Source organism: Vulpes vulpes, chromosome 15, assembly GCF_048418805.1.
Source record: "Vulpes vulpes isolate BD-2025 chromosome 15, VulVul3, whole genome shotgun sequence".
NCBI lineage: Eukaryota > Metazoa > Chordata > Mammalia > Carnivora > Canidae > Vulpes > Vulpes vulpes.
In genome coordinates this window covers 39,220,038-39,246,647 of record NC_132794.1, presented here as the reverse complement: position 1 = coordinate 39,246,647, position 26,610 = coordinate 39,220,038, and the positions used below count along the sequence as shown (strand labels likewise).

Below are 26,610 nucleotides of genomic sequence, written 5' to 3'. Positions count from 1 at the left end.
ATGCTAGTTAACTACATAAACATTTCAAACATTTCCTAGCAATAACACAACAATGTGGCTATTTTTCACAAAATGCAAGATTCATTAGCATTTTAATCCAAGAGTCATCAATTTCATTCCTTTTGTTTCCTGAAAATGGTAGTTATTGAATTGCTCTAAGTAGCAGAATATCTTATGACAGACTCAGAGCATCTTTTACAAGAATAAATTGAGAAAAATCTGTGATGGGAAATATCTTACTAAATAAATTACCAATTATGCTTCTATGTTTTAAAAATATTTGAAAAAGTATTTTTTCCCAATTTTGAATATTTCTTTAGGATAGATAACTTGAAACGGAAATATTAGTTCACAGTGTATGAGAGCGGGGAGGGGGCAAGATGGCAGAAGAGTAGGATCCCCAAGTCACCTGGCCCCACTAACTTACCTAGATAATTTCAAATCATCCTGAAAACCTACGAATTCGACCTGAGATTTAAAGAAAGAACAGCTGGAATGTTACAGTGAGAAGAGTTCGTGCATCTCTCAAGGTAGGAAGATGGAAAAAAAAAAAAAAGAAATAAAAAAGCATCCAAGCGAGAAGAGCCCCAGTGAGGAGCCAGGCTAAGGGGGGCGGCAAGAGACTCCAGGACAGGAAAGCCCCACCCCAGAGACATAGGGACTTTAAAAATATCGGATTTTTCCTGGATGGAAAGCACTCAGCAGGGAAATCAGGCAGAAGCGCAAGAGAAGCGGGGATGCCTCCAGTCCCCTGGGATCACTAGGAGAGGAGGGGCACCCAGGGGAAAGTGCAGCTCACACTGAGGGCCAATCTTGGTAAAGGGCTAGAGCGCAGCCCTTGGTGCATTGGGAGAAGCCAGGGGGTTAGATGGGTGGCTCCAGACCGAGGTGGCTGAGCCCTGTTGCCTTCAGGAGCCGGGGTCCCAGGAGTGTGATTCCAGCAGCTCAGGCCCCAGATCCAAGGGCTCCAAGTGAACAAAGCTCACGATCCTGTGGTCCCCCCGGGACAGGCACAGGCGGGTAGGGCACAGGACAGTGAGGACACTCCTGCTGCTGGGTGCCCCTGAGCTGTGCATATTAGTGCACCCACCCCGGAAGCATCTAGACCAGTGCAGATTGGGAGCTGTGGGTGCTTATTGGGGGAGCTGAAACTGCAGATGGAGACCTGGCCACCGCCAGTGGTGTCATTCCTCCTGGTGTCACCGTGTGCCTGGGAGACTTGGGGCCGCCAGGGGACAGGGGCCTCATGGGGTAAACTGAGCCTGGTACCCAGTGGGGGTGGGGGCATCTCCCCAGGTGCACACACCTGAGAATCAGCACAGCAGGCCCCTCCCCCAGAAGACCAGCTGGAAGGACAGGGGAAGAGTAAGTTCTCGACCAAGCAGTGATGGAAAGTTCCAGGACTGAGGGAAAATAGTATGTAGAACTAGAGGGTCCTTTTCTTTTTTCTTTCTTTTTCTATTTTGATTCGTTTTTATATCAGACTAAAAATTTCCAATATATTTTCTTTTTTCCCATGTTAACTACAATATTTTACCAGCTCATTTTTTCATTTTTAAGTTTTTTTCCTTTTTGACTTTCATATTTCTAAAATTACATGTCTTAGATGTATTTTTCACTTCTGTATACCATTCAACATATTCAATTTAATTTTGGGAGATACACCAGATATGGGTTTTTATTTTGTGTTTTTTTGTTTTCTGTGCCTCCTTTTGTTCTACAATGGCAGAAGTTAATACCGTCTAGAACATGATCAACATGCACCCAGAACCAAGTGGTATACCATGCTGGTTCATTCTGTGCTATTATATTCTTTCTTCCTACCCATTCTGCCCCCCTCTTTTATCTATTTTATGTTTTGGTGGTCAATGTTGGGGCCCTCTACAAGCATTGCTGGTTTATATAGATTTGGGACTGAGTATCTTCTAACATATAGAACTTAATATATTCAGAACCAAGAAAATCACCCTCTAGGACCCCTCAGGTAGACTACATTCTAGCTCCAGTACAACTTCTTCACCATCACCATCTCCCAGTCCCTCCCCCTGCTGCCTGTTATCCCCTCTCCTTCCTCTTTACTTTTTTCTTTTTCTTTTTTCTTCTTCTTTGGGGCTTTTGGCATTTTATTTTTTACTACTTTGTTTTAAAATTTGTTTTTCACTTTCGTGCTCCTTTTGTTTTATTTTGTTCTGATCTTCTTTTTCATTTACAGGTCTCTGACCTCATCAAAATCATCTAGGGTGGAATTTACTTAGGTCGTAGTTGACATTTTTTTACTCAGCCTGCTCATACAGCCACTGACCAAAATCTAGAAGGAAGAATTCACCACATAAGAAAGAAGCAGAAATAGTACTCTCTGCCACGGAGTTAAGAATATGGATTACAATTTGATGTCAGAGACAATTCAGAAGCACAATTATAAAGTTACTGGTGGCTCTGGAAGAAAAGCGTAAAGGACTCTAGAGGCTTTGTTACAGCAGAATTTATTTATTTATTTATTTATTTATTTATTTATTTATTTATTTATTTATTTAAAATATTTTATTTATTTATTCATAGACACAGAGAGAGAGGCAGAGACACAGGCAGAGGGAGAAGCAGGCTCCATGCAGGGAGCCTGATGTGGGACTCGATCCTGGGTCTCCAGGATCACACCACAGGCTGCAGGTGGCACCAAACCGCTGTGCCACTGGGGCTACCCCGTTACTGCAGAATTTAGATCTAATCAGGCCGAAATTAAAAATTATTTAAGTGAGATGCAGCCCAAACTGGATGTCCTAATGACGAGGGTTAATGAGGTGGAATAAAGAGTGAGCATCATGGAGAAGTTAATGGTAAGGAAAGAAGCTGAGGACAAAAGAGAAAAAACAATTAAGAGATCATGAGGAAAGGCGTAAGGAAATAAATGATACCCTCAGAAGGAAGAATTTACAAATAATTGCGATTCCAGAAGAGGCTGAGAGGGAGAGAGGACCAGAAAGTATATTTGAAGAAATCATAACTGATAACTTTTCCAATTTGAGGAGGGAACAGGCATTCAGATCCAAGAGATAGAGAAGAACCCCCCCAAATCATTAAAAACTGTTCAGCACCTCGGCATTTAATAGTGAAACTTGCAAATTCCAAAGATAAAAAGAAAATCTTTAAAGCAACGGGAGACAAGAGATCCCTAGCTTATATGGGGAAAGATATCAGATTAATAGCAGACCTCTCCACAGAAACCTGGCAGGCCAGAAAGGGCTGGCAGGATATATTCAGGGTCCTAAATGAGAATAACCTGCAGCCAAGAATACTTTATCCAGCAAGGCTGTCATTCAGAATAGAAGGGGAGATAAAGAGCTTCCAAGACATGCAGAAACTGGAAGAATATTTGACCTCCAAACTAGCTCTGGAAGAATTATTAAGGGGGACCCTATAAAAGAAAGAGGAAGCTTAAATAAATAATCCATAAGAACAGGGACTGAATAGGTATTATGATGACACTAAATTCATATCTTTCAATAGTTACTCTGAACTTGAATGTGCTAAATGATCCCATCAAAAGACACAGGGTTTCACTGGATTAAAAAGCAAGACCCATCTATTTGCTGTCTACAAGAGACTCATTTTAGACGTAAGGACACCTCTAGCCTGAAAATGAAAGGTTGGAGAACCATTTACCATTCAAATGGTCCTCAAAACAAAGCCGGGGTAGCCATCCTTATATCAGATAAATTAAAGTTTATCCCAAAGACTGTAGTAAGAGATGAAGAGGGACACTATATCATAGTTAAAGGATCTATCCAACAAGGGGACCTAACAATCATGAATATTTATGCCCCAAATGTGGGAGCTTCCAAGTATATCAATCAATTAATAACCAAAGTAAAGACATACTTAGATAATAATACACTAATTATTGGGGGCTTTAACACGACACTTTCTGCAAATGACAGGTGTTCTAAGCACAACATCTCCACAGAAACAAGGGCCTTAAATGATACACTGGACCAGATGGATTTCACAGATATTTACAGAACTTTACATCAGAACACAACTGAATACACATTCTTCTCAGGTGCACATGGAACTTTCTCCAGAATTGAGCACATACTGGGTCACAAATCAGGTCCCAACCGATACCAAAAGATTCGGATTGTCCCCTTCATATTTTCAGACCACAATGCTTTGAAACTAGAACTCAATCACAAGAAGAGATTTGGAAGAAACTCAAACAAAGGTTAAAGAGCATCCTAATAAAGATGAATGGGTCAACCAGGGAATTAGAGAAGAATTCAAAAGATTCATGGAAACTAATGAAAATGAAGATACAACTGTTCAAAATCTTTGGGATATATCAAAGGGATGCTCAGAGGGAAATACATCGCAATACAAGCCTCCCTCAAAAAAATTGGCAAAACCTCAAATACACAAGGTAACCTTGCACCTAATTGAACTGGAGAAAGAACAATAAGGAAAACCTACACCAAGCAGAAGAAGAGAGATAATAAAGATTCGACCTCAATGAAATAGAGACCAGAAGAACTGTAGAACAGTTCTATAAAACCAGGAGTTGGTTCTTTGAAAGAATCAATAAGATATAAAAACCATTAGCCAGACTTATTAAAAACAAAAAAGGCTCAAATTAATAAAATCACAAATGAAAGATCACAACCAGATGAATCACAACCAGTACAATGGTAATACAAACGATTTTAAAAATGTGTTACGAGCAGCTATATCACAATAAATTAGCCAATCTAGAAGAAATGGATGCATTTCTGGAAAACCACAAATTACCGAAACAGGAACAAGAAGAAATAGAAAACCTGCACAGGCCAATACCCAGGGAGGAAATTGAAGCAGTCATCAAAAGCCTCCCAAGACACAAAAGTCCAGGGCCAGATGGCTTCCCAGGGGAATTCTATCAAATGTTTAAAGAAGAAGTAATACCTATTCTACTAAAGCTGTTCCAAAGGATAGAAAGGGATGGAGTACTTCCAAACTTGTTTTATGAGGCCAGCATCACCTTACTTCCAAAACCAGACAAAGACCCCACCAAAAAGGAGAATAATAGACCAATATCCCTGATGAACACAGATGCAAAAATTCTCAACAAGGTACTAGCCAATAGGAACCAACAATACATTAAGATCATTCACCATGGCCACGTGGGATTTATCCTCAGGATGCAAGGTTGATTCAACACTTGTAAAACAATCAACATGATATGGAACTTTTTTATTACTCCTCAATGTTTTTTTGTGTTTCTTTGTAGTCCATCATTCCCTTTGCTCTGAGACTAGACAGCTACTTAAAAATTTTTTTCATTTAAAAAGGTATCTATAATTTTCATTTTAAAAAAGTATCATTTAGAGAGAGAGAGAGAGAGAGAGAGAGAAAGAAAGAGAGAGAGAATGCACATGAGCATGAGTCATGGGAGGGACAGAGGGAGAAGCAGACTCTCCACTGAACAGGAGCTATGCGGAGCTCTTCCCAGGACCTTGGGATCATGACCTGAGCTGAAGGCAGATGCTTAACCAACTGAGCCACCCAGGTGCCCCACTTACTTATTTCTCACTATAGTGTGCATATCTTAGAATTGTCTATTAATGGAACCATATGTTGTGTATTTTTTTTAGCCTGGATTCTTACACTCAGCATAGTAATTCCAAGATTCATCCATGTTGTTGAATGTATTTCTAGTCTCTCCTTTTTATTCCTGAGTAATATTCCACTGTATGGCTATACAATATCTTGTTTTCTTGTTTATCCATTTGTTGATGGACATTTGAATCATGTCCATGTTTTGGCTATTGTGAATAAAAAAATACTTGAACATTCATGTACCAGACTGTGATTTCACTATTTTGGATAAGAGTGTAATGGTTAGGTAGAAAAATAAGTATATCTTTAATGTTTTAAAAAATTGTAAAACAATTTTCCAGTTATTGTATCATTTTACCTGTATAACTCCAGTGTTTGCAAATTCTAGTTGCTCCACATGCTCCCCAGCACTTGGTATTGTCAGCATACAATAATTAATTAATTTTAGGCATCCTTATAAGTGTGTGGTGTTATCTCCTTGTGAATTTTAATGGCAGTTTCTTAATGCTAATGAATATTGTGCTAATTTGTCAACCATCTTCTCTTGCACAGTGTTCTCTCAATTTTTTCCCTATTGTTTATTGGGTTATTTAATCATTGTAATCACAGCACAAATCCTTATGCATTCAATCCTTTTAAGTGTAATGAGAGTTGTGTTTTCTGTTTTATGGTATATCTCTGTGAATGAAACCTGTGTATTCTGCAGTTGTATATAATAATCTATACATATCAGTGATGTCAAGGTCCTGTAATATTGTTCAGACTGTCTATGTCTTAATCAGTATTTTTTTCTAGTTCTAGTGATTGCTGAATAGAGTCTTAAAATCTTTTACAAAGATTGTAGAACTGTTTATTTCTCATTTTAATTGTGCCATTATTTGTTTTATGTAATCTGTTGCTTTCTTATTATTGTATACCTTATGATTATTATGTATTTCTGATGAAATGATCTTTTCTATCATTATGAAATGTTCTTTACCTCAGGCAGTATTTTTTATCTTACAGCCTAGTTTATCTAATATTAATATAGTATTTCCAAACTTCTTATACAAATGGCAGATCTTTTTCCTTCTATTTACTTTCAAATATCTTTGGTTTTCTATTTATCTCTTTATTTAAAATATTTTATTTACTAATTTATTTTAGAGAGAGAGAACACACAATCAGGGGGTGGGGCAGCTAGAGAGGCAGGGAATCTCAAGTGAGTTCAGAGCCAGTTACAGGGCTTGACCTTATGACCCTGAAATCATGATTCTGAGATCATGAACTGAGCTGAAGCCAAGAGTTGGACACTTCACTGACTGAGCCACCCAGGTACCTCTCTTTGTTTTTATATTTAAAGTGTATCTCTCAGAATATATTTGGGTATTTCTTTCACATGTATTGTGAAAATTTTTCACCTCTTAATCAGACTGTTTAATCCACTGATTATGGTTATTTATATAGATTTAGGTATACCATCTTGGTATTTTTAAAATGTGATCATTAGTCATACAAGGATTTTGTAGTCACAATTATACATGTTATATCTGCATTATAACATTCATTTTTGCTTCAGAAGAAAAATATTCTTTTATTTTATCCAGATATTTATCATTTCCAGTGCTGTTCACTTCTTCTTCAAAAATATTTCCCTTCAGCCTGAAAACATCCTTTAGCATTCCTTATAGTACAGGTTTGCTGACAACAAATCCTTTTATCTAAACTTTACTTTTGTACTTTTGTACTCAGAGGATGTTTTCACTGAAAATAGAACTTGTGAGTTAAATGTTGTTTATTATTGTTTTCCTTTTTTAATATCAGCTCTTAAATAATCCCTCTCTGTCCCCTAATTCCTGGCCTCTAGATTTCAATAAGAAAGCTAGAGTATTTCAATCACTGTTTCCTTACATGTAATATGTTTACTCTGGTTACTTTCAAGATTTTCTCTTTATCTTTGGCTTTCAGTTCAAATATGTTGTTCCTGGGCATGATTTTCCTTGCATTTATATTTCCTGAAGTCTACTGTGCTTTGAGGACTTCTAAATCTATAACTTGACAAATTAAGTCTGAGATTTAAAGAGAGAACAGCTGGAATGCAACAGTGAGAAGAGTTCGCTTCTATCAAGGTAGGACGACGAAAAAAAAAAAAAGATATAAGAAAGCATCCAAGGGGGAGGGGCCCCATGAGGAGCCGGGCTAAGGCCGAGTGTGGAGTGCCCCAGGACAAGAAAGCCCAGGCCCGGAGAAGCAGGAGCTTCACCAATCTTCCCGGGCGGAAAGGCGCTTGCACGGACTTCGGGCAGGATCCCAGGAGGGGTAGGGATGCCCTCAGGCTCCCAGGGGCACTAACAGAGGAACTGCGCCCTGGGGAAAGAGCACCATACACTTCGGGTCTAGCGCCCTAAAGGACTGGAGCGCCCCGGATCTCCAATGGTGGCTCCAGCAGCGGCTCCACACGGAGGGGGCTGCGCGGCCCCAGGAACACGATTCCAGCCGCTCAGGCCCTGGAGCCCAGGGAGCTGGGGGACACAGCCCAAGATCCTGCGATCCCCCCGAGACAGGAAGAGGCCGGGAGGACACAGGACAGCAAGGACGCTCCTGCCACCTGTCGGCCGAGCTGTGCAGATTGGTGCTTCTCGCCACTGGAGCATCCAGCCCCTGGGGACTGGGAGCTGCGGTAGTTACTGCGGGAGCTGACACCAGGGCTGGAGAGCTGGCCGCCACCACTGTTGTTGTTCCGCCTGGTGTCACCTTGTACCTGGGACTGAGCAGGGGCCTCACAGGATAAACAGCTCCCACTGAGTCCTGCACCTGGCAGGGGGCTGGGCAGCTTCTCCAGGGGCACACACCTGAGATTCAGCAGAGAAGGCCCCTCCCCCAGAAGACCACCTAGAAGGACAGGAGAAGAGCAAGTTCTTGACCAAGCAGCAGTAGAAAGTTCCTGGGGAAGTCGAGGGATTCACAGTATATAGAATCAGAGGATACTCCCCCATGTTCCTTTTTTTTTCTGTTTGTTCGGCCCCGCCCTTTTATTTCTTTTTTCTATTTTTCTCCTTTTTCCAGTACAACTTGTTTTTGACCACTCTGCACTGAGCAAAATGACTAGAAGGAAAAACTCACCACAAGGAAAGAATCAGAAACAGTCCTCTCTCCCACAGAGTTACAAACTTTGGATTACAATTCAATGTCAGAACGCCAATTCAGAAGCACAATTATAAAGCTACTGGAGGCTCTAGAAAAAAGCATAAAGGATTCAAGAGACTTCATGACTGCAGAATTTAGATCTAATCAGGCCAAAATTAAAAATCAATTAAATGAGATGCAATCCAAACGGGAGGTCCTAACGATGAGAGTTAACGAGGTAGAAGAATGAGTGAGCAACATAGAAGACAAGTTGATGGCAAGGAAGGAAGCTGAGGAAAAAAGAGACAAACAATAAAAGATCATGAGGATAGGTTAAGGGAAATAAATGACAGCCTCAGAAGGAAAAATCTACGTTCAATTGGGGTTCCCGAGGGTGCCGAAAGGGACAGAGATCCAGAAACTGTATTTGAACAAATCATAGCTGAGAACTTCCCTAACGTGGGAAGGGAAACAGGTATTCAGATCCAGGAGATAGAGAGGTTGCCCCCTAAAATCAATAAAAACCATTCAACACCTCGAATTTAATAGTGAAACTTGCAAATTCCAAAGATAAAGAGAAGATCCCTAAAGTAGCAAGAGACATGATATCCATAACATTATGGGGAGAAGTATCAGAATAACAGCAGACCTCTCCACAGAGACCTGGCAGGCCAGAAAGGGCTGGCAAGATATATTCAGGGTCCTAAATAAGAAGAACATGCAACCAAGAATGCTGTATCCAGCAAGGCTGTCATTCAGAATACAAAGAGAGATAAAGAGCTTTCAAAGTAGGCAGAAACTGAAAGAATATGTGACCACCAAACCAGCTCTGCAAGAAATATGAAGGGGGACTCTCAAAGAAAGAGGAAGCCTAAATAAATAATCCACAAGAACAGGGACTGAATAGGTATTATGATGACACTAAATTTATATCTTTCAATAGTAACTCTGAAATGAATGGGCTTAATGACCCCATCAAAAGGCGCAGGGTTTTAAACTGGATAAAAAAGCAGGACCCATCTATTTGCTGTCTACAAGAGACTCATTTTAGACAGAAGGACACCTACAGCCTGAAAATAAAAGGTTGGAGAACCATTTACCATTCAAATGGTCCTCAAAAAGAAAGCAGGGGTTGCCATCCTCATATCAGATAAATTAAAGTTTATCCCAAAGACTATAGTAAGAGATGAAAAGGGACACTATATCAGACTTGAAGGATCTATCCAACAAGAGGGCCTAACAATCATGAATATTTATGTCCCTAATGTGGGAGCTGCCAAGTGTATCAATCAATTAATGACCAAAGTTAAGACATACTTAGATACTAATAGACTTATACTTGGTGACTTGAATATAGTGCTTTCTACAATCCACATGTCTTCCAAGCACAACATCTCCAATGAAACAAGAGCTTTAAATGATACACTGGACCAGATGGATTTCACAGATACCTACAGAACTTTACATCCAAACGCAACTGAATACACATTCTTCTCAAGTGCACATGGAACTTTCTCCAGAATAGACCACATAATGGGGCACAAATCCGGTCTTAACCGATACCAAAAGATTGGGATTGTCCCCTGCATATTTTCAGAACATAATGCCTTGATACCAGAACTAAACACAGGAAGAAGTTTGCAAGGATTTCAAACACGTGTAGGTTAAGGATCTTCCTGCTAAAAGATGAAAGGGTCAACCAGGAAATTAGAGAAGAATTAAAAAGATTCATAGAAACTAATGAGAACGAATATACAACTCTTCAAAATCTTTGGGATATAGCAAAAGCAGTCCTGAGAGGGAAATACATTGCAATACAAGCATCCATCCAAAAACTGGAAAGAACTCAAATAGAAAAGCTAACTTTGCACCTAAAGGAGCTGGAGAAAAAACAGCAAATAGATCCTACACCTAGCAGAAGAAGAGAATTAATAAAGATTTGGTGGAACTCAATGAAATAGAGACCAGAAGAACTGTGGAACAGATGAACAAACCCAAGAGTTGGTGTTTTGAAAGAATTAATAAGATAGATAAACCGTTAGCCAGCCTTATTAAAAAGAAGAGTAAAAAGACTCTTAATAATAAAATCATGAATGAGAAAGCAGAGATCACCACCAATACCAAGGAAATCCAAACAATTTTAAAAACTTATTAGGAGCAGCTATACACCAATAAATTAGGCAATAAATTAGGCAATCTGAACGCATTTCTGGAAAACCACAAACTACCAGCACTGGAACAGGAAGAAATAGAAAACCTGAACAGGCCGATAACCAGGGAGGAAATTGAAGTGGTTATCAAAAACCTCCGAAGACACAAAAGTCCAGGGCCAGATGGCTTCCTAGGGGTATTCTATCAAACGTTTAAGTAAGAAACCATACCTATTCTACTAAAGCTGTTCAGAATGATAGAAAGAAATGAAGTACTGGCAAACTCGTTCTATGAGGCCAGCATCAACTTAATTCCAAAACCAGACAAAGAGCCCACCAAAAAGGAGAATTACAGACCAATATCCCTGATGAACACAGATGCAAAAATTCTCAACAAGATACTAGCCAGTAGGATCCAACAATACATTAAGAAGATTATTCACCATGACCAAGTGGGATTTATGCCTGGAATGCAAGGCTGGTTCCACATTCGTAAAGCAATCAATGTGATTGATCATATCAGCAAGAGAAGAAACAAGAACCATCGAATCCTCTCAATAGATGCAGAGAAAGCATTTGACAAAATACAGCATCCATTCCTGATCAAAACTCTTCAGAGTGTAGGGATAGAGGGAACATTCCTCAGAGTCTTAAAAGCCATCTACAAAACCCTACAGCAAATATTCTCAATAGGGAAACACTGGGAGCCTCTCCTCTAAGATCAGGAACAAGACAGGGATGTCCACTCTCACCACTGCTATTCAACATAGTTCTGGAAGTCCTAGCCTCAGCAATCAGACAACAAAAAGAAATCAAAGGCATTCAAGTTGGCAAAGAAGAAGTCAAACTCTCCCTCTTCGCCGATGATGTGATACCGTACATAGAAAACCCAAAGGACTCCATTCCAAGATTGCTAGAACTCGTACAGGAATTCGGCAGTGTGGCAGGATACAAAATCAATGCACAGAAGTCAGTGGCATGTGTCTACACTCACAATGAGACTGAAGAAAGAGAAATTAAGGAGTCAATCCCATTTACAATTGCACCCAAAAGGATAAGATACCTAGGGATAAACCTCACCAAAAAGTAAAGGTTCTATACCCTAAAAACTATAGAACACTTCTGAAAGAAATTGAGGAAGACACAAAGAGATGGAAAAATATTCCATCCTCATGGATTGGAAGAATTAATAGTGTGAAAATGTTGATGCTACCTAGGGCGATTTACACGTTTAATGCAATCCCTATCAAAATACCATGGACTTTCTTCAGAGAGTTGGAACAAATTATTTTAAGATTTGTGTGGAATCAGAAAAGACCCCGAATAGCCAGGGGAATATTAAAAAAGAAAACCATAGCTGGGGGCATCACAATGCCAGATTTCAGGTTGTACTACAAAGGTGTGGTCATCAGGACAGCGTGGTACTGGCACAAAAACGGACACATGGATCAATGGAAGAGAATAGAGATTCCAGAAGTGGGCCCTCAACTTTATGGGCAACTAATATTCGACAAAGCAGGAAAGACTATCCACTGGAAAAAAGATAGTGTCTTCAGTAAATGGTGGTGGGAGAATTAATTGGACAACCTCATGCAGAAGAATGCAGAAGAAACTAGACCATTCTCTGACACCATACACAAAGATAAACTCAAAATGGATGAAAGATCTAAATGTGAGACAAGAGTCCATCAAAATCCTAGAGGAGAGCACAGGCAACACCCTTTTTGATCTTGGCCACAGTAACTTCTTGCATGATACATCCATGAAGGAAAGAGAAACAAAAGCAAAAATGAACTATTGGGACTTCAACAAGATAAGAAGCTTATGCACAGCAAGGATACAGTCAACAAAACTAAAAGACCATCTACAGAATGGGAGAAGATATTTGCAAATGATCTATCAGATAAGGGGCTAGTATCCAAGATCTATAAAGAACTTATTAAACTTAAGAGCCAAGAAACAAACGATCCAATCATGAAATTGGCAAAAGACATGAACAGAAATCTCACAGAGGAAGACATAGACATGGCCAACAAGCACATGAGAAAATGCTTCGCATCACTTGCCATCAGGGAAATACAAATCAAAACCACAATGAGATCCCACCTCACACCAGTGAGAATGTGGAAAATTAACCAGACAGGAAACAACAAATGTTGGAGAGGATGTGGAGAAAGGGGAACCCTCCTGCACTTTTGGTGGGAATATGATCTGGTATAGCCACTCTGGAAAACTATGTGGAGATTCCTTAAAGAGTTAATAATAGATCTGCCCTATGACCCAGTAATTGCACTCCTGGGGATTTACCCAAGAGATACAGAGGCAGTGAAATGTGGGGACACCTCCACCCCAATGTTTATAGCAGCAATGTCCACAGTAGCCAAACTGTGGAAGGAGCCTCGGTGTCCATGGAAAGATGATTGGATAAAGAAGATGTGGTCTATGTATACAATGGAATATTACTCAGCCATTAGAAACGAGAAACACGCACCATTTGCTTCGACGTGGAGGGACCTGGAGGGTATTATGCTGAGTGAAAGAAGTCAATCGGAAATGGACTCATTCCTTTGGGGAATATAAAAATTAGTGAAAGGGAATAAAGGGAAGGAGAGAAAAATGAGTGAAAATATCAGTGAGGGTGACAAAACATGGGAGACACCTAACACTGGGAAATGAACAAGGGATAATGGAAAGGGAAGTTGTCGGGGGTTTGGGGTGACTGGGTGATGGGCACTGAGGGGGGCCCTTGACGGGATGAGCACTGGGTTTTTTGCTATATGTTGGCAAATTGAACTCCAATAAAAAATAAAAATAAATAAATAAATAAATCTGTGTCTTTAGGGAGAGTATCAGTCATAATTTCGTCATATAATTTTTCTACTTCATTCTCTTGGGACTCTAAGTGCACATTAATTTACTATTTTAATTGTTTTTTTCTCCTCAGGTTTTTGAAAATTTAGTGTTTTTCTATTTTTCCCCCTCTTTCTTTACACTGGATATGATCTACCATCTATCTTTGAAGCTTACATTATTTTTTGTCATCTCAATTATTCTATTAGGGACTTCCATTAAATTTTTAGCTTTTGACATTATTTTTCAAATCTAAAATTTCTATTTGGATTTTAAAAACATTTTCCACATTTCCACTGAGATTTTCTATCTTGGTTTTCAATATGAGTATATTTTCCTTTGTTGTATTAAATATAGTTATAATAGCTTCTTGGATCTCCTTTTCTGATAATTTTCCCTATGATACATCTTAGAACTGGCTTCTGTTGATTGTTTATTTATTGTCACTTTTCTTGGCTGCTTGTATAACTGTGGCCAGCTCTTGGACCAAATCTACAATAGTGGGGAATTCAAACCATTATGGAAACTTTCACATTTTAGCTTTCCTACTGGGGTCTACATGTCTTCTTTCATACTCCAGAGCTTTCAGGTTAATTTTGTTGTTAGTTTTGTCATTGTTTTCTTTTGTCCAGGGTTTATAGTTGTTATATACAGGAGTGTGAATCTTTAAAGAACCTTTCTCTTATACAGTTTTTGAAGCAAAAATCTTGTATGTGAACACCACTACTTATCTTGAGTATAATTGTGTTTATGTTAGCACTTTTGCAACTTAGAGTGAAGGTATATTTAAGAGGCTTTTGATTAAAGTTTTATATGAAAATAGGTTGCAGAATACACATTTGTTTTGAATGAAATGATTTTATGATTAAGATTGCAAATCTATTAATATTTCTTGAAATAAGACAGAAATCATCTAAAACACAGATGTAATCAAGTTAATTTTATTAGGAATTAACCCTCAGATTGTATTCACATCTTCATCTTCTAGTTATATGAAAAATATTTTTAAATGTAAAATTTTATATATCTTTTAAATATAGGGGAATATATTAGAATCACTGGAAAGGAAATTCATAAAGTTCTGTATATATTAAAATTATGGATAGATAACAAAAATATTGTCATTAAAATGTATGTGTTATTAATAGTGTGAGAAATAAGGCAGGCTGATGTTTTACGTATGGAGATTAAATAAACCTTGTTTATCTAACTAAATTTTACTTACACATAAATATATTGGCTAAGCTTTATAAAAATTGAATAATTCATTTTATGGAAATTTTGGTAATACTTTACATTAGAAGAAAATCATGAGAAATGTTTCTTTTACTGAAATTTTAAGAATCTTGGGAAATTGGTATCTTTTTCTTTAGTGAATGAATGATTCTACATATGCTGGAATGTTGTTATGACACTGTTACAGAAAAACCTAATTAAATATAGCATCCATGGAGGGGTGTGTGTGTGTGTTTGTGTGTGTGTCTGTATTGTCTATGTGTTGGGGGCCATGATTGGCTAATGAACTATTAGCTTGGCATGAAATAAAATAATTTCACTGGTAAGGCAACTCTGAAGTTATGGAGGGTTATGGGTTAATACTCAGTGAAATAACAGAACATTAATGATATTTTATACATTGGTGTTAAGAATTATGTTGTATAAGTAAAAATAGGTATTGAAATATGATTAAAAATAACACAAGGTGAATCTTTTAATTGAAAATTTGAGAAAAGGTTTACTGTGGTAAAAGATTTTAACTCTGATAAACAATAAAAGATATGCAGTACATCCCCACTTAGACTGCAGATAATGTCACCATTTTTGATTTCCAGCATACTTCTAAATTTAAAAAAAAGGAACAACTTTGTTGAAGTCTATAGGTAACCAAGAACAGATTCATAGCATATTTGATTTCCAAAGATTCTATATGATTACTGCATACATACTTAAGAAACACAAATCCAAATTAGTTTCCCACTCTCTACTTAAAAATATTTATATATCTATATTCATGTAACATTTGGGGGGGTGTTAATTACATTTTTTTAAACTGAAAGATGAAAAGAATAACAGACTTCCTACTGTGTTTCATAGCTTTAACAAACTGGATGTTGCTTTTATCAACTACAATATGACACTTATACAATAGATTTTTAATAAAATTCAAGTTCAAGCAAAGACTTAGGGAAAGATATATACAACTATCAATAAATAATTTTATATAATGTCTAGAAAGAGCCTACAAATATTTTTCTCGTTTTTATTTTTCTCTGTATCCTCATTAGAAAAAAATCTGTGTGTGTATATTCGTATGTGTGTGTGTATGTAATGATCAAGACCAATACAAACAGTAGATCTGAGAGCAAAATGCCTCATTTTTACTCAGTGATACAATGTGCAAGCTTAAAAAGATACTGTCTCTGCCTCATCCTATACTTCTAAGTGAAGCAAAACTATGAGCAATAGAAAGTCTGATCCTGATGAGGAAGGCAAAATCCTCTTTTGTTATATCCATGTCCTATGGGGAATCATTTTTGTTAACATTTCTGATTCAATTATTCCTTGAGAAAGAAATTGGGGAAACCATAAAATTCATTTTACTTGAGGTCTGGAAAGAGGTGGAAATTTGGAAGTATAATAGGAAGGAAGGAAGTTTGCTTATTTATCTTCCCTTTTCCTTATCCTTACCTTAGATAAAGACTGCTACATTTTGGTTGGTTTATATTTCTAGGTAAGGCTGTTAAACACTTGAGCCCACTCTCCATAAGCAATACAGTATAGTGGCAGCTGGGAGATTGAACTTTAGAGTCAGATATAGAATCATGCTCTGCTCATACTAGGTGGAGCTTTGGACAGGTTAAATTCTCTAAACCTTAGGTTCCTTATTGGTAAAATGAGAATAATAATAGTGTCTTCCTCATGTTTGTTGTCAGAATGATAAGACATAAGGCAATTTATGGTGACTGGCACATTGCAATAACTTAATATTGTTTTATATTATTAATTCATAATAATTTTATATCAATATTTTATTTTACATTAAATTATTAATGTAATTAATAATGTCATTAATGTAATATTTAATGTAATTTAGTGATTAATTAAATTATTTTACATTAAAATTAACATTCTTTTTAAAAATATTTTATTTATTCATGAGAGACACACAGAGACACAGAGAGACACAGAGAGAGAGGCAGAGACAAAGGCAGAGGGAGAAGCAAGCTCCATGCAGGGAGCCCAGTGTGGGACTTGATCCTGGGTCTCCAGGATTACACCCTGCGCTGAAGGCTGTGCTAAACTGCTGAGCCACCGGGCTGCCCAAAATTAATACTTTCTTAAATAATTTGCCACATAATTTAAAAATCATTTATCTATCTTTTTGGAATGGTTTTCTAGTGCCATGCATCAGTGGACACCCAATAAATATTTAGTGAATTGGAAAGAAAAGGGAAGGAGTGAGAAAATTCATTATTTACTCTGGACAGGCACTAGGCTAAATAAGTCAGGCACATTATCTCATTCAGTCCTTATAATATACTATGTAGTCACATTATCCTATTTACTTTTATTACAAAGAAGAAAAACAATTTGGAGAGAGAATATAGTTTGGCTAATGTCTTAGAATTTGTAAAGGGCAAAACTATGGTTACTTTCCAGAGATTTTAATTCATTGCAGATGTTTTATTCTTTCTACTTTATCAGTTTTTCTATTTCAATTGAAATCAATGGACTGGCCCTCCCCAAAAAATGATGCTTTCTCATTTACTTTTTAGACATTATATTTAACGTTCCTAGGCCTAAAATTACTTTTTGAAAGTTTGATTTTTTTATTATGATAAAAAACATAAAATTTTTCTCCTTAACCATTTTAACTGCGCTCCGCAGTAGTGTTAACTATATGTGTATTGTTTTGCAACAGATCTCTAGAACTTTTTAACCTTGCAAAACGGAAAGTCTATACCCATTGAACAACAACTCTACTTTCCTCCTAACCTCAGCTTCTGGCAACCATCATTCTACTTCATGTTTCTGAGTCTTACTAATTCAAGATACATCATGTAATTGGAATCACACAGTGTTTTTTTATTGTGTGTGTGTGTGATTAGCTTATTTCACTTAGTATACTGTCCTTATCGTTCATACATGTTGTAGCTATGACAGGATTTCCCTTTTTTAAAAGGTTGAATAATATTCCATTATATATATATATACATATATATATATACATATATATATATATTTCACATTTTTTTTATCCATCAATCCACCCATGACATGTAGGTTGTTTCCAGCTCTTGGCTATTATAAATAATGCTGCAATGAACGTGGAAATGCAAATATCTCAAGATCCTGCTTTAAAATTTTTTGAATGAATACTGAGAAGTGGGATTGTGGGATCATATGGCAGTTCTATTCATAATTTTCAGAGGAATCTTCATAACTCTTTCCATAGCAGCTACACCATTTACATTCCCATCATCAGTATACAAGAGTTCCATTATCTCCGCATCTTCATCAATATGATATTTATTTTTTATTTCATAAAATACCTAATGATTAGTGATATTGGGCATCTTTCCACATACTTATTGGCCATGTGTATATGTTCTTTAAGAAAATGTCTATTTAAGGGGTGTCTGGGTGGCTCAGTCAGTCCAGCACCCATCTCTTGATCTCAGGGTCTCAAGTTTAAGCCCCACAATGGTGTGAGTCTACTTAAAAAAAAAAAAAAAGAAAATGCCTATTTAAATCCTTTACTTATTTTTATATCGTTTTTTTCTTTTTTCTTTAAAGATTTTATTTATTTATTCATGAGACACACACACACACAGAGGAGAGAGAGAGAGAGAGAGAGAGAGAGAGAGAGAGAGAGAAAGAGGGAGAAGCAGGCTCCATGCAGGGAGCCTGATGCAGGACTTGATCCCTGGTCTCCAGGATCACACCCTGGGCCAAAGGCAAGCACTAAACCACTGAACCACCCAGGGATCCCCTCAAGTTTTTTTTCTTTGTTTTATTTTATTGTTGCTGTTGAGTTGTAGGAATTCCTTCTATATGTTGACTATCAACCCCCTGTCAAATATATAGTTTGCAAAATATTTTCTTCCATTCCATAGATTGCCTTTTCAATTGTTGAAAAGAGTTGTTGATTGCTTCTTTTGCTGTAATCGAACTTTTAAAGTTTTATATCGTCCCATTTGCTTAGTCTTTTGTTTTTACTACTTGTGCCATTGTCACATCCAAGAAATCATTGTCAAATCCAACATCATGAAGTTTTCATCTATATCGTCTCCTAAGAAATAGAGTTTAGGTCTTATAGGTAGGTCTTTAATTCATTTTAATTTTTGTATAGGGTGTAAAGTCAAACATTACTTTTTTCCACATTTGGAATATCCAGTTTTCCCAATGCATCTGTTGAAGTGATTATCCCTTCCCCATTATGCAGTCTTGCACTCTAGTGAAAGGTCATTTGTCCATGTAGGTGAAGGTTTACTTTTGAGCTCTCTATTCTGTTCCATTGGTCTCTGTGTCTGTCTTTATGCCAGTACCATATTGTTTTGATTTCTGTACTTTGTAAAACTTTTTTAAATCAGGAAGTGTGAGAACTCCAGCTTTGTTTTTCTTTCTCAAGATTGTTTTGGCTGGCAGTGGCTGGGTGGTTCCATCAGTTAAGTCTCTGCCTTCAGCTCAGATCATAATCCTAAGGTCCTGGGATCAAACCCTGCATCAGTCTCCCTGCTTAGTGAGGAGTCTGCTTCTCCTCCCTCTGACCCTCCCCTCAACTCGTGTGTTTGATCTTTCTTTCTTTCTTTCTTTCTTTCTTTCTTTCTTTCTTTCTTTCTTTCTTTCTTTCTTTCTTCTTTCTCTTTCTTTCTTTCTTTCTTTCTTTCTTTCTTTCTCTCTCTCTCTCTCTCGTTCCCTCTCTCAGGTAAATAAATAAAAAAATTTTTTTTTAAAGATTGTTTTGGCTGTTCAAGGCTCTTAAAATTCTATATAAATTTTAAGATTGTTCTACTTGTGAAAGAAATTGCCACTGGGATTTTGATAAGAATTGCGCCAAATCATTCCTTCGGGTAGTATGGATGTTTTAACAATGTTAAGTTTTCCAATCCATGCATGAACATGGATATTTTTACATTTATTGTGTCTTCCATTTCTTTCAACATTTGGTAATTTTCAGTGTTCAAGTCTTTAATTTCCTAAGGTAAGTTTATTCCTAAATATTTTATTCTTTTTAATGCTACTGGAAATTACATTGTTTTCTTAATTTTCAGACTATTGATTATTAGTATATAGAAAGCCAATTGTGTGTGTGTGTGTGTGGGTGTGTGTGTGTATGTTGACTGTGTCCTGAAACTTTTTGGAATTTGCTTAGTTTTTGGTGGAATCTTTTTCTACAAAGGGTTTTCCACAAAAGGATTATGTCATCTGCGAACAAAGATAATTTTACTTTTTTCTGATTTGGATGCCTTTTATTTCTTTTTCTTACCTAATTCCTCAGGCTACATTTTCTAATACTATATGAAATAGAGTGGCAGAGTGGACATCTTTGCCTTGTTTCTGATCTTAAAGGAAAATAGTTCATTTATTTCTGCTTGAATATTATTTCCTCTCTTATGATAACTTGGGCTTAGTTTGTTTTTCTTTTTTTAATTCCTGGAAATATAAAATTGGGTTCTTAGTTTGGGATCTTTCTCCTTTTCTAGTTACATGTTTATCACTACTAACTTGCCTATTAGTACCACGTTTGCAACAACCTATGTTTTAGTATATTGGGTTTTTTATTTTGTTTCAATATGCTTTAAAATTTTCCTATGGTTTCTTCTTTGATCCATTAGTTGTTCAAGAGTGTGTTCTTTAATTTCCACTTTGTGAATTTTACTTTTTCCTTCTGCTGTTGATTTCTAGTTTCATTCCATTGTGGTTGGAAAAGATACTTGATTTAATCTTAATATTAAATTCTTTAAGATTTGTTTTGTGGCCTAACATATGATCTATCCTGGAGAATGTTCCATGTGTGCTTGAAACAAATCTGTACTCTGCAACTATGGATGGAATGGTCTGTATATGTCTGTTAGGTCCATTTGGTCTATAGTGTTGTTCAAGTTCTCTGTGTTCTTATTGCTTTTATCTGGATGATCCATCCATTATTGAAAATGGGGTTTTGAAGTCCTCTGCGATTAATGTATTGCTTTCTATTTCTTCTCTCAATTCTGTCAATGTTTGTTTCATACATTTGAATGCTCTAGTGTTAGGTGAAAACTCTACTCTTTTGCATCCTCCCTATAATATGTCATTAATGTCACAAATTAGGTATTTTTACATTTTGTATCCATTAATCTAATAATATAGCTGCAATTATTTTAATGCTTTTATCTTTTCAATTCTATGCTAGAATTAAGGTGAATTATGGTTTACTATTACAATGTTATAGGATTCGGTTTTTGTCTATATATTTACCTTTGCCAGAGAGCCTTGTATTTTTACATGCTCTCATGTTGCTGCCTAGCATCTTTTCTTTTTAAGAGTTTGTTTATTTATTCACGACACGCACACACACACACACACACACACACACGGAGGCAGAGACAGGCAGACGGAGAAGCAGGCTTCATGTAGGGAGCCTGATGTGGGACTCGATTCCGGGTCTCCAGAATCAGGCCCTGACTGAAGGTGGCGCTAAACCGCTGAGCCACCAGGGCTGCCCTGTCTAGCATCTTTTCATTTGAACTCAATGACTCCTTTTAACATTTCTTGTAAGACAAGTGTAGTAATGAACTCAGCCTTTGTTTATCTGTGAAAGTCTTTATTTCTCCCTCATTTTGGAGAATAGTTTCCTGGATATACCTGTATGAATTATTTATACTGATTTTGTAATAGTTTAAAAAGGCAAGACCATACGTATAGGGTTCAGACGATGGATTAGAATGTTTGTTGCAAGTAAATGTACACTGATATTTAATGCAACAATGCTAATTCCATAGAGAATGCTAGATCTTTAAATGCACTTAATTGAAGTCTGTACTCTATAGAGTAGAAAGTACTACTAATAAATAAAATCTTTGTATTTTTAGACAAAGGTTTAAAACCAGATGGACGTTTTACTATAATTCTCTGATAAGGCAATCTATTTTGGAGTTCAATTTTATCTACTCCTTATATAAATTATTTTCCCTGATGCTTTGAGAGACGTTAACCGCTTTATAACAAGACAGGTAAGAAAATAAAATATAATCATAAGTATCAAAATCAGTAAAAGAAAAAAATATTTTAAGAAAGCCTGCTACCAAGATTTGTGTTGCACTGACTCTTATCGAAATATATCTTCATGAGCCATCTGTTTCTTTTCCCTTTTCTAAGCAGATCTTTTCACAAGTGTTACTTATCCACCACAGTAAAAGAAAATCACATACTAACCTAAATCTCAACAAGAAAAGAAAGACTATAGAATTAACTTAATTAGTTCTTCATAATTGTTTATAAATTTATTAAATGTTAATCTGAGCAAAACTCATTTACTTTATTACAAAAAAGGAAAAAGAGCTAGAAGAAACAATGAGATCCAACAAACGTGAGAAACCTCCAAGCTAAAAACCACTGTGCAACAAAATCATCTTCTAAAGTGTCAGAAATTGTACACATTTTATTTGATGAAATGATGTGGCCAGTTAACCCTGTAAGATGAGAGGAGAGCAAACTGTAGCAGTGCTATATGGAACACCAGAGAGGAAAATACTAAAAGGAAACATAACTAATGAAAGTTTAAAAAAGAAACCAAATCATAAACCATAGCAAAACATCTATATTTATTTTGACTTGTCATTTATCTTGTTAGTCTGACAGAGACAATATTTAGATGTAAGTCTTTAAGTAATGATTTATTTATTTTAAAAAGATTTTATTTATTCATTCACGAGAGACACAGAGAGAATGGTAGACACAGGCAGCGGGAGAAGCAGGCTCTCCGCAGGCAGCCTGATTTGGGACTTTATCCCAGGACCCCAGGATCACAACCCGAGCCAAAGGCATGCTCAACCACTGAGCCATCCAGGCACCCGTAATTGAGGCTATGAAGTCAAATCCAGATGTGGAAAAGTTTTCTAATGAAATTATATTGCAAAGTCCTTACTTGGAGAAAGAGGTACCATTTTAACTTTCAACCAGACTGCATTTTCTCCAGTGAGTAAAATGAGAACAGCTATGGTAATGTGAATGAAATGGAATTTGATATTTTTTAAGCAGAGAAACTCCAAGTTGTATTAAAGGAATTAACAGATTTTTCACTGGATCATACATGTTCAACTCTTATAATGAGAAATGCATAGTCCATCGAACATAAGTAAATTGGTTTGTTGAAGGTGACTCAAAGATATAGGATATAACTCATCTTTCTGGAAAATCTATTTTACTTAGAGACTGAATAAAAGTTAAAAAAATTTCCCCTTAAAGATTTTATTCAATGTTAGAGCAAATAAAATATGTGTTTCATTTTCCCCTCCCATTTTAACTGTTGTGAAGATTTCTGTGTGGGTGTATGAGAAAACAGAGAACATGAGGGAAAGAAGGAGGAAGATAGAAAATTTTAATGTGCAGTGAGAGATTTAAAAATTTGATACCTCTCTCTGTTTCCTAAGAACTTGCTGTTTTACTACCACATTCTCATCAGAGGGGAAAATGATAAAGTATTTTAAGCCAGAATCACTGGCCCACAGAAAAAGTGCTGCCACAGGTTGAAATGAGCTCAAACAAAGATATTTCCTTTTGTGGTATGAAAGATTCCATGGCCTAGTGTTTAGAAAAATATTTTTGACATATTACAAGCTAGTACTGAGTTGTTTTTGTTGTATTCTATATCAAAACACTTCTTATAAAGTAGTTAATTTCTTCCAACAATCATATTGTATCAACATTTTGTCTTTATACATGCATGCCCCTGAAATAATCCTAACTCAAACAATTTCCCTTTCTTGTGGAAATCACTGGCCTAAGAAATTCTGGTGAATAACTGTAAGGAATCAAATCCCCATATTTTAGGAAATAACATTAGAAGCTTTTTTTGTTTTTGTTTCTTTTTATAAGTAGAGAGAAAAAAGTCTTATGTACAAGAAACAAAATAGTAGAAAGCTTAGTGAAACCAACAAATATCCTGTTTTTTTTGAGGTGTCCCTTTAGGTCAATTTCTAAATTCCCTTACAATGTGAAGGTTATAGCATAGGCTAAAATCTGGTGGTGCCCTGTAGTATAGATGAGGCCGTGTTTTAATATGTTCAAAGGACATTCTGAAGCAATTGGCTATTTTTTATTCGAAGTATTTATTATTTTGTTTATGGGTGCATTATAAACAAAATTAATTGCCATCAAGAGTCTCTTTCCAGCAAGACTCTGAATCTAAAGTCATGTTCTGACTACCAGCTTTAAATCTCTATCCAACTACATAAATATTCAGATACTACCTCAGATTGAACATATATTGATAACACCTCAGTACACAATATTTGCTTTTGCATTTGAGGCTCTTATTTTGAATATTCTAGGTAGAAGCAGTGGACAGTCAATTGAAGTTCTTTTAGAACACTGGAATATTGACTTATTGAAGTTATTTTTATAAATTGTTCAGTCCTCATTTTATTGAGAAATTGCCTGGTCATTAGCAGTTTAAAAAATGAGTGTCAAAGCTTCTGGTATGGTAGAAGCTAAATTTCATACCAACCTTTACACAGATAATAACTATATTTTATGTCTGAAGCAAATAGAAAACCGACCTGAAGGCACTATATGGCACCTCAAAGTAGGCAGACACTGGGGAGAAATCAACACTTGGTAGAGTGGAATTACACAGAGTGGGCTTCCCATGTATATGACTTTTCAACTGCAAGCACAGGTATTCATCATGTAGGGTAGTTAAAACTTCAATACAAAATCCACAATCTTATTGGCTTGAAGAAGCTGAGGACAGAATTTGGGTCAACCATAATCACTGAGTATGTAGGTGAGATTCCCAAAATGAGAGAACGTAAGAGGAGGAGCCCTGAATTTCATGTATCAACTCTACCCAGTTCTTCAGCTGCTCTGAATGACATATATATGTGGGATAGACTCTTAGCAGACAGCTAGGGCTACGAAAATGAACTGACATTTGGATTGCTGCCATTGCAAGAAAGATAGTTTCAGGTATAAGCTGGCTATATATGGCAGGCCAAAAATAGCCTCCCAAAGATGTTCATGTCCTAATCCTTGGTCAATATGTTAAATTATCTATTAGTCAATATGCTAAATTATATGCCAAAGGAAATTAAGGTAGATGAGTAACACTGCTAGTCATTTTATGACCAACTGCACCACCTAGATGCCCCAAACAAATTTTATTTCTTGGAAGATTTCCCAAGAACTTCTGCTCATGCCTCATTCCTGGTCACTTCCCCCACCCCCCTTCTAAAGTTAGATGTTGATTAGATTGAGAAAGAATTTCTCTATTCCCATTCAGATTACATGGATACTCCCTCTTCTCGAAAATAAGGAACTTTGAATATTAACTATTCAAAACCCCAAAACAAAACAATGTATTGTAACTCAGTACATTGCAATGAGTTATGAAACATCTTAGATTTCAAAAGATTTTTTTCCTAAGAATAAATTCCCAGAAGTGGAATTCTTCCATACAAGCTTTAGATACGTGATACTTACTGTCAAATAGAAGTACGGTAAATCTGTGCCAATTAACTCTCTTGTCAAAAGTATATGATGAAAGTGCCTCTTTCCAATCATCATTATTACTATTTACAAGTATCTGTTAATTTAACAGCTTAAACCCCCCAAAATCATTTCATTAATCTTTTAATTTATATTTCTTTTCAGTTTTTCCCTCCATTTTGGATTTAGATGTTTGTGTGTGTGTGTGTGTACTACATACTTTAAAAAGGAATAATATACTTGGGGCACCTGGGTGGTTCATTTGGTTAAGTATCCAACTCTTGATTTTGGCTCAGGTCATGATCTCGGTCGTGATCTCAGTTTCCTGAGATAGAGCAATGCATCAGGCTCTGTGCTCAGCGGTGAGTCTGCTTGAGATTTTCTCTCTCCATCCCCCTTTGCCCCTCCCCCTTGTGCTCTCTCTCAAATAAATTAATTAATTAAAAAAAGAATAATACACTTATTGATAAAAATGGACATTTCTGTATACAATTACCATGTGCTTATTTTACTTTTAATTGAGGCAAATTAACAGGGTAATTAGCCACAAAATAACATTTAACTGTTCACTAGAAAATTCCTGTAAGACTCCTATAAAATTGAACCCTAGTGTGAAAAACTTGGAATTTCTATCTCAAAAGTTAATGTTCTCTTATGCAGTTAAATTATAATTACATTCTTATCCATGAAGAATTTGTATTTAACCGGGAAGATTTTCATTCAAATTTCATGCTCAACAGGAGCCTCCCAGTCAAATGTAGAAAGACAGCGTTCAGTGATGATAATAAAGTTGGAATAGTAATTTAAAAAAAAAGGGATCCTGACTATGTTACTATGTAGCTGAGTGGTTTGGAAAAGTCATTTGACCTTTTATGAGCCTATTTTTCCCATTTATTAGATTATAAATTATAAAGTTGTCATTCTCTCTCACTTCTCCTGCTTTGTCTTTATTTCACCTTTATATAATTCACTGTGTGTTTATTTGATCATATTTACTGTCTATCTCCCCCCTCCCCTGCCCGGACTATCAAACCCCACAAGAGTGAGGTCTTTGAGTTACTGCCTATTCCTAGCACCTACAAGAGTGCAGACACACAGTGAGTGCTCCAATAAAAAATGTCAAAAGAACTGGCTGCCTGTTGTGTGCTAAATGCTAGGGATTTGATGATGACTAAAACCCGTGCTTAGAAAGAATTTATAATCCAGTGGATGAATTTCTGAGTGAATA

General features: G+C 36.6%; 2 protein-coding genes across 2 annotated transcripts in view; both read right to left on the bottom strand.

Annotated features, from left to right (window-relative positions):
• Positions 1 to 1,248, bottom strand: part of LOC112912168 (protein arginine N-methyltransferase 3-like) — a 39,544-nt gene extending 38,296 nt beyond the window's left edge. Inside the window, 1 exon segment of the mRNA XM_072740558.1 lies at positions 1,166 to 1,248. Within this exon segment, the coding sequence (XP_072596659.1) occupies positions 1,166 to 1,248 (83 nt within the window).
• Positions 1 to 26,610, bottom strand: part of HTR1F (5-hydroxytryptamine receptor 1F) — a 134,767-nt gene that overhangs the window by 51,059 nt on the left and 57,098 nt on the right.